At 37.6% G+C, this 15,063-nt stretch overlaps 1 protein-coding gene across 1 annotated transcript in view; it reads right to left on the reverse strand.

The window, feature by feature from the left end:
* tmem145 (transmembrane protein 145) overlaps positions 1 to 15,063 on the reverse strand; it is a 71,209-nt gene that overhangs the window by 19,854 nt on the left and 36,292 nt on the right. Inside the window, exons 6-10 of the mRNA XM_024267625.2 lie at positions 6,690 to 6,774; positions 6,240 to 6,311; positions 1,953 to 2,021; positions 1,362 to 1,442; positions 969 to 1,047 (exon numbers count right to left, since the gene is read on the reverse strand). Coding sequence (XP_024123393.1) covers positions 969 to 1,047; positions 1,362 to 1,442; positions 1,953 to 2,021; positions 6,240 to 6,311; positions 6,690 to 6,774 — 386 coding nt within the window. The remainder of the gene's footprint in view (positions 1 to 968; positions 1,048 to 1,361; positions 1,443 to 1,952; positions 2,022 to 6,239; positions 6,312 to 6,689; positions 6,775 to 15,063) is intronic.

Here is a 15,063-nt window from a genome sequence, read left to right on the forward strand (position 1 = left end):
CATATATTTTTTGATAGTTCTAAAAAAAATGGTTTGTATCTTTGAGGGTTTTTTGTACCTAATTATAGTTCATTTTGACTGTAGTTGAAAAAAAGCTATTATAATGAGTGGAAATGACTCATTTTAGAACAAAATGAAAATACAATCTTAGCAAAAGTTGGCCAATTAATAAATCCACATAAAATCTAAAACTAATACTTGTTCTTTGAGCATAAATCTATTTTTTTTTTGTTTTCAAAACAATAACAATGAATGGCAGTCTAACTTGTCAACATTTATTGAATTTTAAACTCACATCCTTAAAATCGAATTACAGTGTGATGTGAGTTTTATTTTTAGTTTCAAATTCAATTTTTCAATTGTATCAAGAGTATGGAGCAAAGGGATTTAAAAATAATTTCATTTTTTATAGATCGTAGCTCTTAATGAGGGAAAGAATTCTCAACTGAGAACCTTTCTCAATTTGAGAAAATGTTGGAAAAGAGCAAAGAAAAGCAAGAAAAACTCAAAACCTGGGATAATATATAGATTTTTGCAAGCTAATAGTTTGTAATTTTAGAGAGCCATTTTTTTCTTGCAACAAAAACAAAATGTTCATGACTTTTGGTTTAAACTGAACAAAAACTAGAATTTTAATAATAAAACGTAGGATATTTTTGATTGAAAAAAAACACAAAAATTAAAGTGATAAATCAATATTGCCTTTTCAATCTAAAGACTTAAATAATGTGTATGTAAGACTCTAAATTTCACAGAAGACTCTGCGTTCCATTAAGGTCACATCAGAAGTTCATCCACACTTTGAGAGTTGACCTCCTGACTGACACTTTTATACCAGATCCCGACACTAAACCACGTCATGAGCGACACAGACGGCGCTAACACACTCCTGAAATGTTACATGCATGCATGGAGAGACAGGATAAGAAATAAAACCACAAAAAGCAAAAATGCTTCCCTTCCCCCACCTGGTGACAGTGAAACCTTTTCCCAACAATATGAGCATCAGAAGGAACACCAAGAAACTGACGGAGAACAGTAATTTCCCTGGAGACGGACAGAGAGGTGGAGAGAGACAGAGAATGGAAAAGGGAAGACAGAAGGGGTAATTAGGTTGTGGTTTCCAAAACGGTAATATCAGAGGGGAACAATAAAATCAGGCCGCCACACAACATATCGCGCACTCAGTTATATCCAGTCATCCCGCCTACACCCCTTAAACCCAGCTATTACATTTCTTCAGGCGCACACACATCCATCATTGTCTATTCATCCATTCTGCTCAGGCAGGGAGCGATTTTCCAGTGCTGAGCCACCGTCAGTCTTTCAGGGAGTGACCGATGCAGCGAGGGGGAACTCACCAAGAATTTTCAGGCTGCCGTTTCCAACGCCATCTCTGGCGTACAGGCCCCAGTAGACACAATGGAACAGCAGGCTGAGCACTGCCAAGGGGAAGACATGCAAGCAGAGGAAAAAATGAAAAACATAGGAGGAGGGAAGTGATGGAGGACCAGGTGAGCAGGCACAAGAGAAGATGTGGTTATAATACAAAAGAAGAAAAAAAAACTATAGGAGACCATGAGGGAGGAGATGAAGAAAGGGAGAGAAACTAATAAAAGGAGCCTTGAGAGGGTGGGAGAAGTAAGTTGAAGAGCAGAATTGTGAGGGGATTTGGAGAAAGAAAGTGTGGGGAGAGGATAAGATGAGAAGTGGTGTGTATTTGTGACTGTAGAGGGTTCATCAGTAACAGCACGCTCCACTGAACGCTGCAGTCTGTTTGCAATAGTTCCCATTCAGAGGCTAATATGAGTGATAATATCGCTGCTCTTGGAGTGAGGATTAAGGCATGAGATGCTGCAGCAGCAGCGCCGCCGCATCCTTCTCCTCATCCAGAGAGTTCGCTCGTGTGCTTCAGTGATCCTTGTGTGTCTGTTCGGGACAGAAGCTCTTACCCTCCACACCTGCTGCTGTCATGAACATTTTGTAGGTTGTGTGAAGAAGCTGTCTTCCCTTCAGATTGTCTGGAGAGAGAAAAAAGCAACAACAAAGAGGTGAAGGTGGGCGGCGGGGTGGCTGAGATAAAAAGGATGGAGATCTGCTAACAGATGGCGACAGAAAGTGGAAGAGGAACGGAGACGGAAGGCTGGAGAACAAGGACTGGCCTGCACACACAGGGAGCCATCATTAGCATGCATCCGTCTTTGCTTCGACAATACCTCTCCCGTGCTTTCTGTCAACTTATCAGAGACCAGATCATTTTGAATGCATATTTAAGCAGGTTATTTTACTTCAAAAAACACTCGAACGTGAGTGGAGAAAACAGAAGCAGTTGGGGAGGAACTTGTGTCAAAAACATCCAAAGAAGTTAAAAAGGAGTTAAATTGAAAACCTCACTGCATTAAAAATGTTTGAAATTGAATTTATTTCACTCTAATCTACTTTGCAGTTACATTTAATAATATATTTTCATTTTTAATCATTAAATAAATCAATCAATGGTTTTAGAAAACATATTTTAATCTTTCAGATTAGTGGGATTAATATTCCTTTGGTTTTTGTGATGACAATCTTGGGAAAAATAATATACCAGTATTAATTAATAATAGGCTATATATTCAAGAAACGTATTAAAATATGAATAAATGTAAAAGCTAAAACATTAACATTTGAGTTTATCTGCTTGTTTAATCATTAAATTGTATGACAGCTACATTTAAAATGTTGTTTAGCAGCATTCTGTAATATTGTGTCAACTCTGGTTTAACTTGAATACAATAAATCAACTTAATCCTTTCAAACTCATTTTTACTCATTTTTAATTACATATTTGATGTTAATCTTTACCAGATGAAACCCCAGCTCCTATAGTCACATTTTATGAATTGAAAAAGGCTGTAGATGCTCTGAAAAATGAAATTTGGAAAAATATTTTCATAACTGAGAAATTAATTATAAAAGGTGAGACAAACATTTTGACAAGCTGGAATTTTAAAATCAGAGAGAATAATGAGACCACACATTCTTTTTGTTGTCTCTTTTTGTTTACAGCTTTGCACATTTAGTCTTCTTGTTAAAACCCCCAGCACCCCACAGCCAACATCACAACTCCACAAAACTGGCCTTCATTAGATGGTGTTATCTCTAGCAGCAGAAAAGTTCCTCAAAAATATGCAATAATTTTGATCTTTTTCAGTTATCATTTATATTTTTTGTGTGGGTTTAATGTGTTTCATCTATTCAACTACACTTGAATAGAAGGACAGAGGACATTTCACAGTTTAGATTTCCAGATTATGAGAAACAAATTGAAGCTATCTGTTAAAACGGTTATATCAGGAGATGTGTCTGCATGTTTTCCAGATAACCTTTGACCTCTCAAAGCCGATTAACTGGAGTGTCCGCCTGCTCACAATATGGCAGCTGGATAACAAGCAGGACTGCAGCTCTCAGTCCCCACCCTAAATCTTAAACATCAATCCGTGTGGGATTGAGGTAGACTCAAAGCAGTAGCATAAAGTCCCATTAGCTGTCACGCACCTAGGAGTGTGAAATTTGTTCTCCGCATTTGACCCATCCCCAGGGGGAGCTACAGACACAGCATTTTTTAGAGTATGACTCAGCCTGGGTTTGAACTCTAAACCTTCCAGCCTCAGGGCGGACACTCAACCTCAAAGCTACTGAGCTGATTGTCAACCAGGTTGTGATGGAACCGAGACCTATTCCTAGTTAAAAGAAGCACAGACCTGCATGATAACGCTATAGTGCTCTTTACGAGAAGTCCCTTCACTGAGTGAAGCGTGATATTCGACTCCAGACAGTCTACACTTTGCTGTCATGAAATGACTCTCGCCTTATTGGAGCAAACAAAGAGCCAATAAGAAAATATGAGACACGAGGGAGAAGGGCCGGGCTATCCAGTAAAAATCAATGCACAGAAACGGTTCACAATTTGCTGCCATATTATCCTTAAATGATTGTATATTAAGAGCACCAAAGGTCAAGTATGCACTGATGTATCACAAATTACAAACACCAGAGGATTCTGAACTCCTCAGAACCACTATTTGATTTACTCCTTCTGTTCTTCTGCATGAACCTGGTCATCCTGTTGACCGGTGTGATGAAAGTGTCATTAGCTGACAAATCAGAGCACACAAAGATTAAAAGAAACAGCAAAAAGTTTAGCTATTTAATGGTGATGGAGACAGTCTTTCCACGTGTTACAATAAATTATAAATAATTGAAAATTTTAACATCCCAAATTCTTTTTCTTCATTTATTTCATATAATGAGATTCTGATATTGATAGCTGTCCTATGGCTCTTCTATGTTTATTTTGTATTTGTTGTTTTTTGGAAGCTTAGTGGTCTTGTGGTAGAGTGTCCACCCTGAGACTGGAGGGTCGTGGGTTCAAACCCCGGCCAAGTCATACCACAGACTCTGAAACTGGGATCCAGTGCCTCCCTGCTTGATACTCAGCATTAAGGGGTTGGACTGGGGGGTTAAACCACCAAATGGTTCCTGAGTGCGGCTGTGTCTGCAGCTCACGGCTCCCCCAAGGATGGGTCAAATGCGAAGAAACAAATTTCGCTCACTCCGCTGCGTGACAACTAACAGGACTAAACTGATGATGCAATTGTATTTTGGAGAAATTGTAAGGTGTCCGTTGCCACAGAATGACAAGATTTTCCACAGTTGAAAAATTAAACTGATTGTGATGAGTATCTTATTTGATTTAATCCTAAAGAAAGCATTAATTCATAAAATTAATCAAAACTAATATTTTTAGCTCAGCTTTTAAGTAGGGCTGGTTCGATAAAATCGATTAATCAATCTAAGCTTAATAATCGATCCATAAAAGTAGAGATTGATCTAACGCATAATGCTAAAGTCTGTTAGCTTGACGCTAACGTATAATAGGATTTCCCATAGGACTGCTAATGCTAACGCTCGGTCAACCTAAACATACTTAGTTGACTAAATGAACATGTTTATTTACTCATAGGGATGAATTCATCAAACTCTTAAGGAAACATTTTTAAATGAACCTTTTGTGGTATAAAACAAATTTTATTTGCTCATACGTTCTTCTTCTTCTGGAATAAGTTGTGATGCTATAGCATGATCGCCACCTAGTGGCCAAACTGAAACGCCCTCCAGGAGAGGCAGAACAATTGGAGCGTTTTCGTTTGAGAATCCATGTAACACTGTATGGTATCAACAATCTCAATATAATTTCATTAATGCATTTTACAGTATATAAACTGTATCTGATTGATATGAAAAATTTCAAAAAAATTATGTAGATTATTAAGGTATTAGTGTTTCTAAGTGTGTAAATTGTGCAAACTCAAAATTGAATTAAATTGAATCAAATTGAGTGGATCGAAAAAAGATCGAGGGAACAAAAAAATCGCATGATTCTGGAAATTATTGGTGATATCTAGTCCTACTTTCAAGTGTTTTTTTTTTAATTTTATGGACAATTTTTCTGTTTTCTTTTTCTTTCTTTTCTTTTTTGTCAAAGCTTATGTGTGTTGGAAGGTTTTTTATTAAGATTATGTTTATTTATTTATTTGTTTGTTTATTTATTTATTTACTTATTGTAAAGCTCTTTGAGATGTTTTGCAACAGAAAACAGCTCTTTATATAAAGTATAATTTTCATTTGAATACAATTTGTGAAATATTGACAACAACTCACAATCAAGCAGATTTTCATCCTCAAATGCCAGATGCTCAGATGCAAAGACCTTCAAACTACTTCAACTAATGCACTGCCACTTAGAGCAAAAAAAGAAATGTTCAATGAGGACCAGCAGAATTTATTTAGTTTTAATTTGCTCCTCTGAGCGGCTTTTCTCTGCCACTTCAGAGTTATTTCAGCCTCAATTCTCACACGATGAACTCACGCTAGAAACATTAAAGCTGCCTCTAACTTTTCATCTTAGCTGCTCATCTTTACATGAAAGCCGAGCTCTGCTCCCACCATCCACCCACTCACGCTCGTGTGTTGTGTGTGCCCTGTCCAAAAAAAAAACCTTCACCCCCGAGTAAAGCAGGTGCATGCTTCAGTGTCAGAAAAAAAAAACACAGGAACCTACTTTGATCCCATCAAGAGAACATGCAGATTTTAAAACCGAGATGAGGAAAAGAAAATTGAGGAATTTCTGTGAACATTAAAAGCCAGAAGAAATGGGAAAAACAGGTATTAGACTAAGTGGAAAAGGTGATACTCACAGGCAAAGTAGCAGGAGAGGAGAAACACCAAGGAGAAGATGACCAAGAACGTGATGTCCGTCTCCAAGATTCCTGTGAATCACAGATGACAAAACATTTAGACAAAAGAGAATGATAAAACACATGCATTTCAATACAATGTTGGGAATTCAATGGCGACAGAATTTAATTTAAGGGAAAACTTTAAATTAGCAGAACAGAAAGAGGTGCAGCGAAGGAAGGGAGGTGGCGTTACATATGCGGGAATAATCCATTCCGAAGATCCATGGGCATCTTATTCTTCTCATTCCTCCTTCTCAGTTCATCCATCATCATTAATTCATTCATCCGTCCCTTCATTATTGCGATTTGTTCGGTGCAGTGTGCTTTATTGGCCGTGCTAAGTGGTGTTGGCTTGTGTCATCGGAGATTCATTCTAAAATCCCTCTTTTTCAATTTAATCGCTCTTACCAAACTCGTCCGCAGAGAAATGCTGCGTCCAGAAGGACTGCCCGTTGGTCAGCTTCATCTCATACTCCAGCTGCAGGCCGTCGCCCTGCAGGAGAGAAGAGGCGAGAGATGAGCGGGTTCGTTCAAATCCCCGCTCTCCTGTGCCGTTAAGGGCTTTCTGATTAGTGCAAAATATGATGAATGTTTTCTGCTGTGCAGGACAATTCTGCAACAGGGAATTGCTTTCAAATTTATATTTAAACATTCTCAGGACAAATAGCTTTTGTCTCTATAGTATTAAAAATGAATATTTATGGAAGCGTTGGGGAAAAACAATCTGATCTGGACTAAAAATGACTGCTGTGCAGTTAAACTGCTTTAATCTCCGTCTGCTGGATCGCACCTAAAGCTGTGTTTCACTAAACAGTAAATGCATCACTGAACTAGTTTGTTTAAATTTTCATAAAGCACCAGCATTGATATAAATGGTTGAATTGATGGATTATGAACGCTACGACAGATCAGCCAGAGTATTGGGAGCATCTGCTCAATCTGGTGTGGATCCACATTCGGCTCGTGCTGCCAAAACAGTCGTGACCTTCAGGGCACAGCCTGCTGACGCTGTCCGTGCTCGCTGGCACGGGGATGTTGGCAGCAGACGCCATGACCACAGGTAGGTCTCCATGGATTAGACTTGTTCCAGTGCATCCCGTGGGTGCTTGATCAAATTAGAGTCATAGGTTTGGTGACAGCAGCACCTCAGGCTTTTTACTGCATTGACATCTACCAGCCATCTAAAAGAGGCAGCAGCTTTCCTGAGTTCCTATTGGGCAAGGGAATGAAATATTGTGGTACATATATAAGAAACAGCTTAAAGTCCCCCCTATTTTTTTTATTTAAAAAAAAAGGTCCCATTAGTGTTTAAATTATAATTATGAAGTTTTTAACCAAAATCCCACAACTTAAATGTCTTAAAAAGCCTTTTTTTTAACCACATTTAAGTGCAAAAAGCACTCAAACACCTGTTTGAGCTGGAATTTATTGAATTTATTGAAGACAGGACACAACTAGAAGATATATGGTATTCTACATCTAAAATTCAAGTTTTTTTTTGCTGATAATAACTTGATAAGGGCATAAATTTGGTGTTGGGTTAGTCTGGGGGCGGAGCTGTCAGCCCAGACTCCTCCTGGAGGGAGCTGTTGGCATCGATCTTACATCAGCACGTTTCCAACCGCTCGTTTTCATGGGTATGGGAGGGGCTGCTGCAGACCGTGCAGGTTTTTATAGAATTACTCTTGAATGCATGAACGGATCTAAATACCGCTTTGGGGTTCTTTATAGTGAGGAATGAACACTGGAATGTTCATGGTAGGGCCTCATTAAGTTTCTCTTGACACAGTACGATCCAGAGAGTTCCTACGACTGCAGGAGTCATGAAGATGTCATGAAATAAGGTTTTAGACACACCTCAGGTGGTTTTGCATCAACGCTTTTAGAAACCAGATCTGTTCTGGTAAGACTACAATCATAAATCCCAAAATGAAAACCTAAATGCAAGTTTTTATTAGCATATTTGGCATATTTGTAATTGGAAAGCAGCAGTCAAATTTTTACACGCCATGCAGTGACTGCAAAGATTTTAAGAAAGTTTAAAATTTTAAAGCAACTGGACGATTTTTGACATGGGTTAGTGGCTGCCTAGATATATATAGTTGCGCAGTAGCAGTTGTGACAGTAGGTTAAAAATACTCTGATGTTGAGGCAGTTTGATAGAAATGTTCTTGATAGATTTGGATTATGTTCTTAAGAAACTTGTGTTGCCGTCATCAAAGTACAAAAGAAATGCTTTTAAAATCAACAAGTCAGCCTGCTTTCTTTTTAACACCATCAACTATCCAAAAAAACGAAAAAGTTTAACAGTAAATAGCATAATATCACTAAAAACATCAGCACACCTCACATTTAACTCCCAGAAACATTTTCCTCACAGTAGGTTGTCGTCTGATGATAAAGAACTAATTCATGGCTTCCTGTCTGTCACATCACAATGTTGTTATTTTCTGTGTTGGGTATAGAGCTGGAGTCCCATCCCACAACACTTTGAACAGCAAAACCCAGATTTTATCAAACGATTCTGCTTTAAGTGGGAGAAAACATCCAGACTCTCCTTGGGGAAGCAGAGACTCAGCGCGTCTTCTGACTGTAACCGCGTTCTGCAGTCACCGAGTCTCAGAGCTGACCTGGAAGCACCTCAGAGTCCCCAGGTGAGAGAACGAAGTGAAGAAAAGACAAAGATCACTGTAAATGCATATTTCTGTTTCACACTATTGGATTTTTGACCACTAGTGCTGTTGTGGATCCACTAAAAGTGTTACGTTTTTGCAACTAAATCATGTATATGATACATTTTCTTTAGTGCAAACTATGACAGAAAAGCAATTAAAACTACCTTTGTGCAGATAATATTTTTAGGTAAAAAAAAGTATTTTTCTTATTTTGTAATTAGAAAACCATTATTAGAAAAATATATAATTTTTAAGCAATTTTCTATTTATTTGAGATATATTTCGATTGAAAAAAGGGCAACACCTCAAACTCCCTTCATTCATCCGTTTCAGCATCGCTGGGAAGTAATTTGAACTTTAGATTGCTTCTTTTCGTTGGGCTATTTTGGGACTCGCTAATGTCCAGAATAAATTGCCATGGTTAGAATTGATTAGAATTTTAACAGCACTTGAGTCCGCACTTTGATGAGGCCATTCCAAAAGCTTGTTTATCTCATTCCACCCATTCTGATGCCGTTTTTCGAGTGCGCTTCAGGTTGTTTTTGTTGACCCAGTTTCAGACAGTGAACAGCAAGCGCCAATTTTGCCTCTGGACACCAATATGCAGAAAAGTTTGTGGTTTTCCAGATTGCTTATGTGTCTGTATGCTCACCTGTGTGCTCCAAACTAATGCTTCCCTAAAATAAAATCCGTACAAATTATGAATTAAAAAATAGTTATTTCCTTTTACCCAACTGCCTGCAGGCTTATATAGAATACTTTCATATTGCTTTTTTTTTTTTCTTGTGAAAATGTTTAAATTGATCACTAAAATTGTACTTTTTTGCTACAGTGTTTGAAAATAAATAAAATGAGGTTAAAGAGAACACATTTCTTGTAACAATGTTCATTCTTGGCAGTTGAACAAACAAGAAGCATCAAACCGGAGTGAACTTGGGAGGTAAAAAGAGAAAGACGGGTGAGAGAACAAGAGAAAGGGCACAGAGATGGGTTGACAATCAGAGCACAGAAAGCTCATTTCACACACGCGAGTTCAAAGCAGATGGAGTTTGCGCTTGTTGCAGCGGAGCGAGGGAACAGAGATGGAGAAGGGAGGAAAAAAAAAATCTTTGATTTTATTCGGCAGCCTGAGACTCCATCTTACTCCCTCTATCAAAAAGGGCGAGAAGCATGGAGCGTGCACAAAATCAATACAGACACAAAGAGCAAGGAGACAGAGATAAAGAGCGATAGATGCAGAGAAAGTTTAAAATACTGGGGAAGAGAGCGCGCAAATGAAGAAAAATGAACAACGGCTGCATGAGGAGATGGAGGGAAGAGATGGAGTTTCACAGCAGGAATTCTCCTGGTGGGATAGACGAAGTCACAGGATAAGTTTGGAGTTGATGACTGGCTTCTCCAGACTCCCGATTTACTGAACTGCAGTATCATATGTTAAAACTGTTCCGCTTCTCGTGACTCTTCTGGCATCTGGGAGTCTTTTAGAACTGCTGCTCTGGTACAAAAATGTTTATTTCATGCAAATCAGTGCAGCAAAGTCATCTGGAAACAGCAAAAGGGAAATATATTCCATATTTGAGAGCAGTTTTCCCTTTTTATTACAGTTCATCTTTTAAATATATTGTAAAAGTGTTCTTATTAGTCTGTTAATTAGTCGTTATTAGCCAAAATAAAAAAAAAATGTAAAAAAAAAAGTGGCATTCTAGGACATTGTTTGTGCAGAGCAGCATTAGTTCATCATAAATTCACCTCCGAGTTGTGGACGGGAATGTGGTGCGGAGTAAGCCTTCCCCAATTTCCCATCAACCCTTTGTTTACATGCTCTCCAGCTGGCTTACAGCTCTTCACACCTCCAAGATAACACTACCAGTGCAACAACAATGTTGGATCTACCTTTCCAGTACAGTTTTGAGCTCAGATGAGGAAAACAAAGATGTTCATGGATCTATTAGTCTGTAAGTAGATGCATCAGAATGGGTCAGGTAGGAGCTTGTGGCCTGCAATTGTAGATTTTATGTAAAAACTACAAGCTTTTTCCAACAGCATTTTTTCATCTGTTCCTGATTCAGAACAATTTGAATTATAAAAAAGAAAATAATCAGAAATGCAGTTTTAATCTTAATTTTGTTCATATGTCCTCCACCTAGAGAAAAATGCTACAAAAACATTAAAAAAAAACAAAATTTCATTGTACTGCTTCTTTAAATATACAAAATCGTCAAACAATACAGCCAAGCTTCATTTTAAGTTTAAATAAATACAAAATCTATTGAGACATTCTCACTCCAGACTGAACAGAACTGACATTTCCAGTCTTGCTGCTTAAATTTAAAGCTTTCATTTGTACAGACAGCTCCCTGTTTGCAAAGATGCATTCAGTGTGCCTCGGAAAGTGGGACATCACACTTCATTTTTAATGACTAACTGTAAAAATCTTCAACTAGGAAAAAAAAAGAAAGTTTAGAACAAAGTCATATTCCCAAAGCAGCTTTTTTTTCAGCTAAATCATCAGGAGAGTTGATGAAACTAATACTTTATTGAGAATAATAAAACAAAGTTCACTTTGTAACTTGCCTTTTTTCCAGATGTGGTAAAAAATGGATTAAAGACGTTAGTGCGACATTATCTGGGTTAGTAAACAGAAAATAACTTCTTCAAAGATTCAGAAGTCTGGTTGCAAGAAAAACTTTGCACCAAATTTAAAAACCGCCTCAGAATCCAGAATCTTTCTGATCTCATCATCCTTCATTGTTAGGATAATCTGGTTTTATAAACACTCATATTAATCACTGACTCGTCCTGTCATTGTAGAGTTTAGGAAAACTCTATAACTGTTTGGTCCAATGACTCCACTTTGAGTGTAGCTGCTGAACAGATTTTCTTCCCTGTTCAAAGTCACAGTCTGTTGGGTTGTCAGGGTCCTTGCAGCCTAAAGCATTAATGCCTGCACATCCAAAACCATCACACTGTGCTAAACAGAATCTGTGTTGGCGGTGCTTCGTTTTTGCATTGCAGTACTCTTTGGTTCTAGTAGTTTGGGGATTTAATTCTTTCATCTTCAGACGTTTTGTGCTCATTTTTGTCCCTATTTCACTGTAATGATTTTTAAATAAATAAAAGCTCCCTGCTTGGACCGTAATTTCTTTTGTCCTCCTCAATTTCTTTGAGCAGGACATGGTTTACCATTAAGAGGTGTCTTGCAGTTAAAATCATCTTTGAGAAGACTGCACTTTTAAGTGTTGCCACTCAGTGATTTATTCTTGAAAAAGAAAAAAAATCTCTTACATGACAATGATGGACTTGACTTGTACGGAGACGGTTTTTAAACCTTTCCCAGTGTGACGGGCAGCAACAGTTACATTTCTTTTTTATTCCTTACATCATTCCTCTTTGGGATTGTGTGGTTGCACATTTGAATTCTCCAGGCCAACAAAGTGTTATAATGTCTGCTTTTATAAAAATGCTCACATTATTGATTAGTTATTAGATTTGATTGTTAGTATCAAACTTTTTAATACTAGAACTGGTCAATCATTTTGACGACTTTCAAAATTTGCCCTTAAAAAAGAAAAAGCTGTGGACTTAACCCGATTTTTCTTGTGTGTTTTTGTTATTTAAACATTTTATCATTAAAATATACAGACACAAAAGAGATCTGAGTGTTAATACCTCAAATGACAACAGCGAATTGACTCCATGTTTTATACTAGGGGTGACATACAATATTATGTCATATTTGCAAAACTTTCACAGCTTTTCGCCTTCTCTTTTGTCTTTTTTATGCTTTCTACACCCCATAGAGACAAAAAAGTATTAAAAAAAGACAGTTACAGAGGTTACTATCAATTGCAAAAGGCCTGTTTCCTTCTGACTCCTTCCCGGGAACCGTGCTCTTTTTTTACGTTTTTACTTTTTCCATGCAAGATTTAATTTAATTCTAAAGTATGTTTAAATCAATACACAAATATTTGAGTTATTGTGAGCAGGGAGGACCAAAAGTTTATTTTGGGTTTCAAAGTTTTATTTACATTAAATGAAAGCACAACAATGCTGAATATGATGATGATGATGCAGAATTTTCCTAGTAAACATGCAACAATAGAAATAGTAGGAATATGAAAAAGTGAAAGTTAGTTAATAATGAACATTTTTTTAGGTATTTTCAATATATATATATATTAAATAACACTGCAACTTTTGTCGCAACTTTTGACAAAAGTTGCTGAAAAAACACCGGAGGAAAAAAAAAAAAGAAAATCGTGACTATAAAACCGTGAATGAAATCAAATTGTGGCTTGATGGCATCGTTACATCCCTTAAACTTTTAATCAAAATTCAAATTACATCTAAATGATGTCCAAGCAGTCAAAATGACAGCTAAGCTAATTCTAGTAGTTGTAGGAATCCGGTAGACAGGCTATTTAATGAATGATGCAAACTGTAATATATTATTTAGTATTCCTGTTTTGTAAACCTTATTTAGGGTGTTTTAGTAAAAGCTTTTTAAATGTTATTATTATTTTGATTTCATATCTGTTAAAAATAAGAAGTACTTTCGGTTTAATGTCTCCCAGGGATTTGATTGCTCTTTGTGCTTACTCTGAGCAACACATCCAACAAATCATCAAGGCTGTTTATTTATGGGTGAATGCCTCTGCAGAAAACTCATAAGCTGTCAAATAGTCTCGCAATTACCTCTTATTTATTACTCTCCAGAAGTGCCGCGTTTCAAGTCCAAACATGCCGGCCATCTGGCACAGACGAAGAACTCGGCCCTGCGTGACAGTGTTCGATGTTTCTGAGAGAGACATCGACTATTATTTCTTGCCTATGCTCTGTATCAAAAAAACAAAAAGCAGATGGAGTATTTCTGTGCGACTTCCTTCAAGCAGTTGATTGATTTGGGGAAGTTGACACTTCAAAATTTTAGCAATTTGTCTTTGAAATGAGGGTCCAGCTGCTCTAATTTCAGCTCTCATCCCTGCTGAGGGGATTTTCATGTCATTAACATGAATTTTGACCAGAATAATAAAACTGAAGTTCTTTAAAGTAAAGTTTTCCTTTTTTGTGCTGCAAAGGTAAAATGCTCCGACTGCCGGTCTCAGTAAGGGAAAGAGAGACAAGCTGCTCCTCTGTCTGTTTACTTTGACACAATTAGATACTTTAAGAAATAGATGTACTCCAAAAATCCTTGTATTAATGCAAATATCTTTGTAATATATTCTTATTCTGTAAATATGGTGTAAAAATTCAACACATTTGTTTTTCCTTTGCAGATGGAAGAGAAAAAGCTTTGGATTTATAAAATATTGCTGCTACTCGAGCAATTTGTTAACTCTAAATGATTATCATCCACAGTTCTTTGGCTCCATAAATAGCAATAAGTGGAAATTTATGTATAACAGATGAAATAACAATTACAGCAATTTGACATTTCCCAACCAAGTTCAATTGAGTGGAAATGGTAATTAAAGCTGGGGCTGACATTTTCCTTTTAATGCATTCAGGAGAACTGAAAGCAGACATTGTGCAGCTCCAAAGACTTGTAAGCTGATATAGACCCACTTCTGCAAAGGTAGAAAGTGAGACGGCACATTAAAGTAAAGCTAGAGAAAAGGAACAAAGAGAAAAATGCACTGCGGCACCCAGTTCTCTGGCACCCCCTGAGGGATGCATTAAATGAGAAGAGATGTAACAAAATGAGATGAATAAGATGGGAAGCAAAGAAGAAAAACACAATTAAGAACAAGCTGACAGAGAGCAGTAGGAGACACAGAGGTAAACAGATATGAAAAAGCGTGGAGCGCGTCACAGCTTGGTGACATAGTTGAAAGAGCGCAGGACATTTCTAAAGATTGCCAGCGACAGCGGGAGAAAAGATGAAGAGGTTTGAAAGCGAAACGGAAGCAGGAAGGCAAGCGGTGAGAGGCGAGGGGTGGAAATCGGTTGTGGGATGCGGCATGCATGTGTCCATAAGAGACGAGACGAGCTTTTATACTCCAGTCCAAAAGCATTAGGCGGCGTGTCTTTCACTGGATGCTGGCAAGATCCCCGGCCACACTCCACAGGAAGCATCCATTCTAATCATATCCCGCCTCAGCCGGCAC

This window comes from Oryzias melastigma, linkage group LG16 (assembly GCF_002922805.2).
Source record: "Oryzias melastigma strain HK-1 linkage group LG16, ASM292280v2, whole genome shotgun sequence".
NCBI lineage: Eukaryota > Metazoa > Chordata > Actinopteri > Beloniformes > Adrianichthyidae > Oryzias > Oryzias melastigma.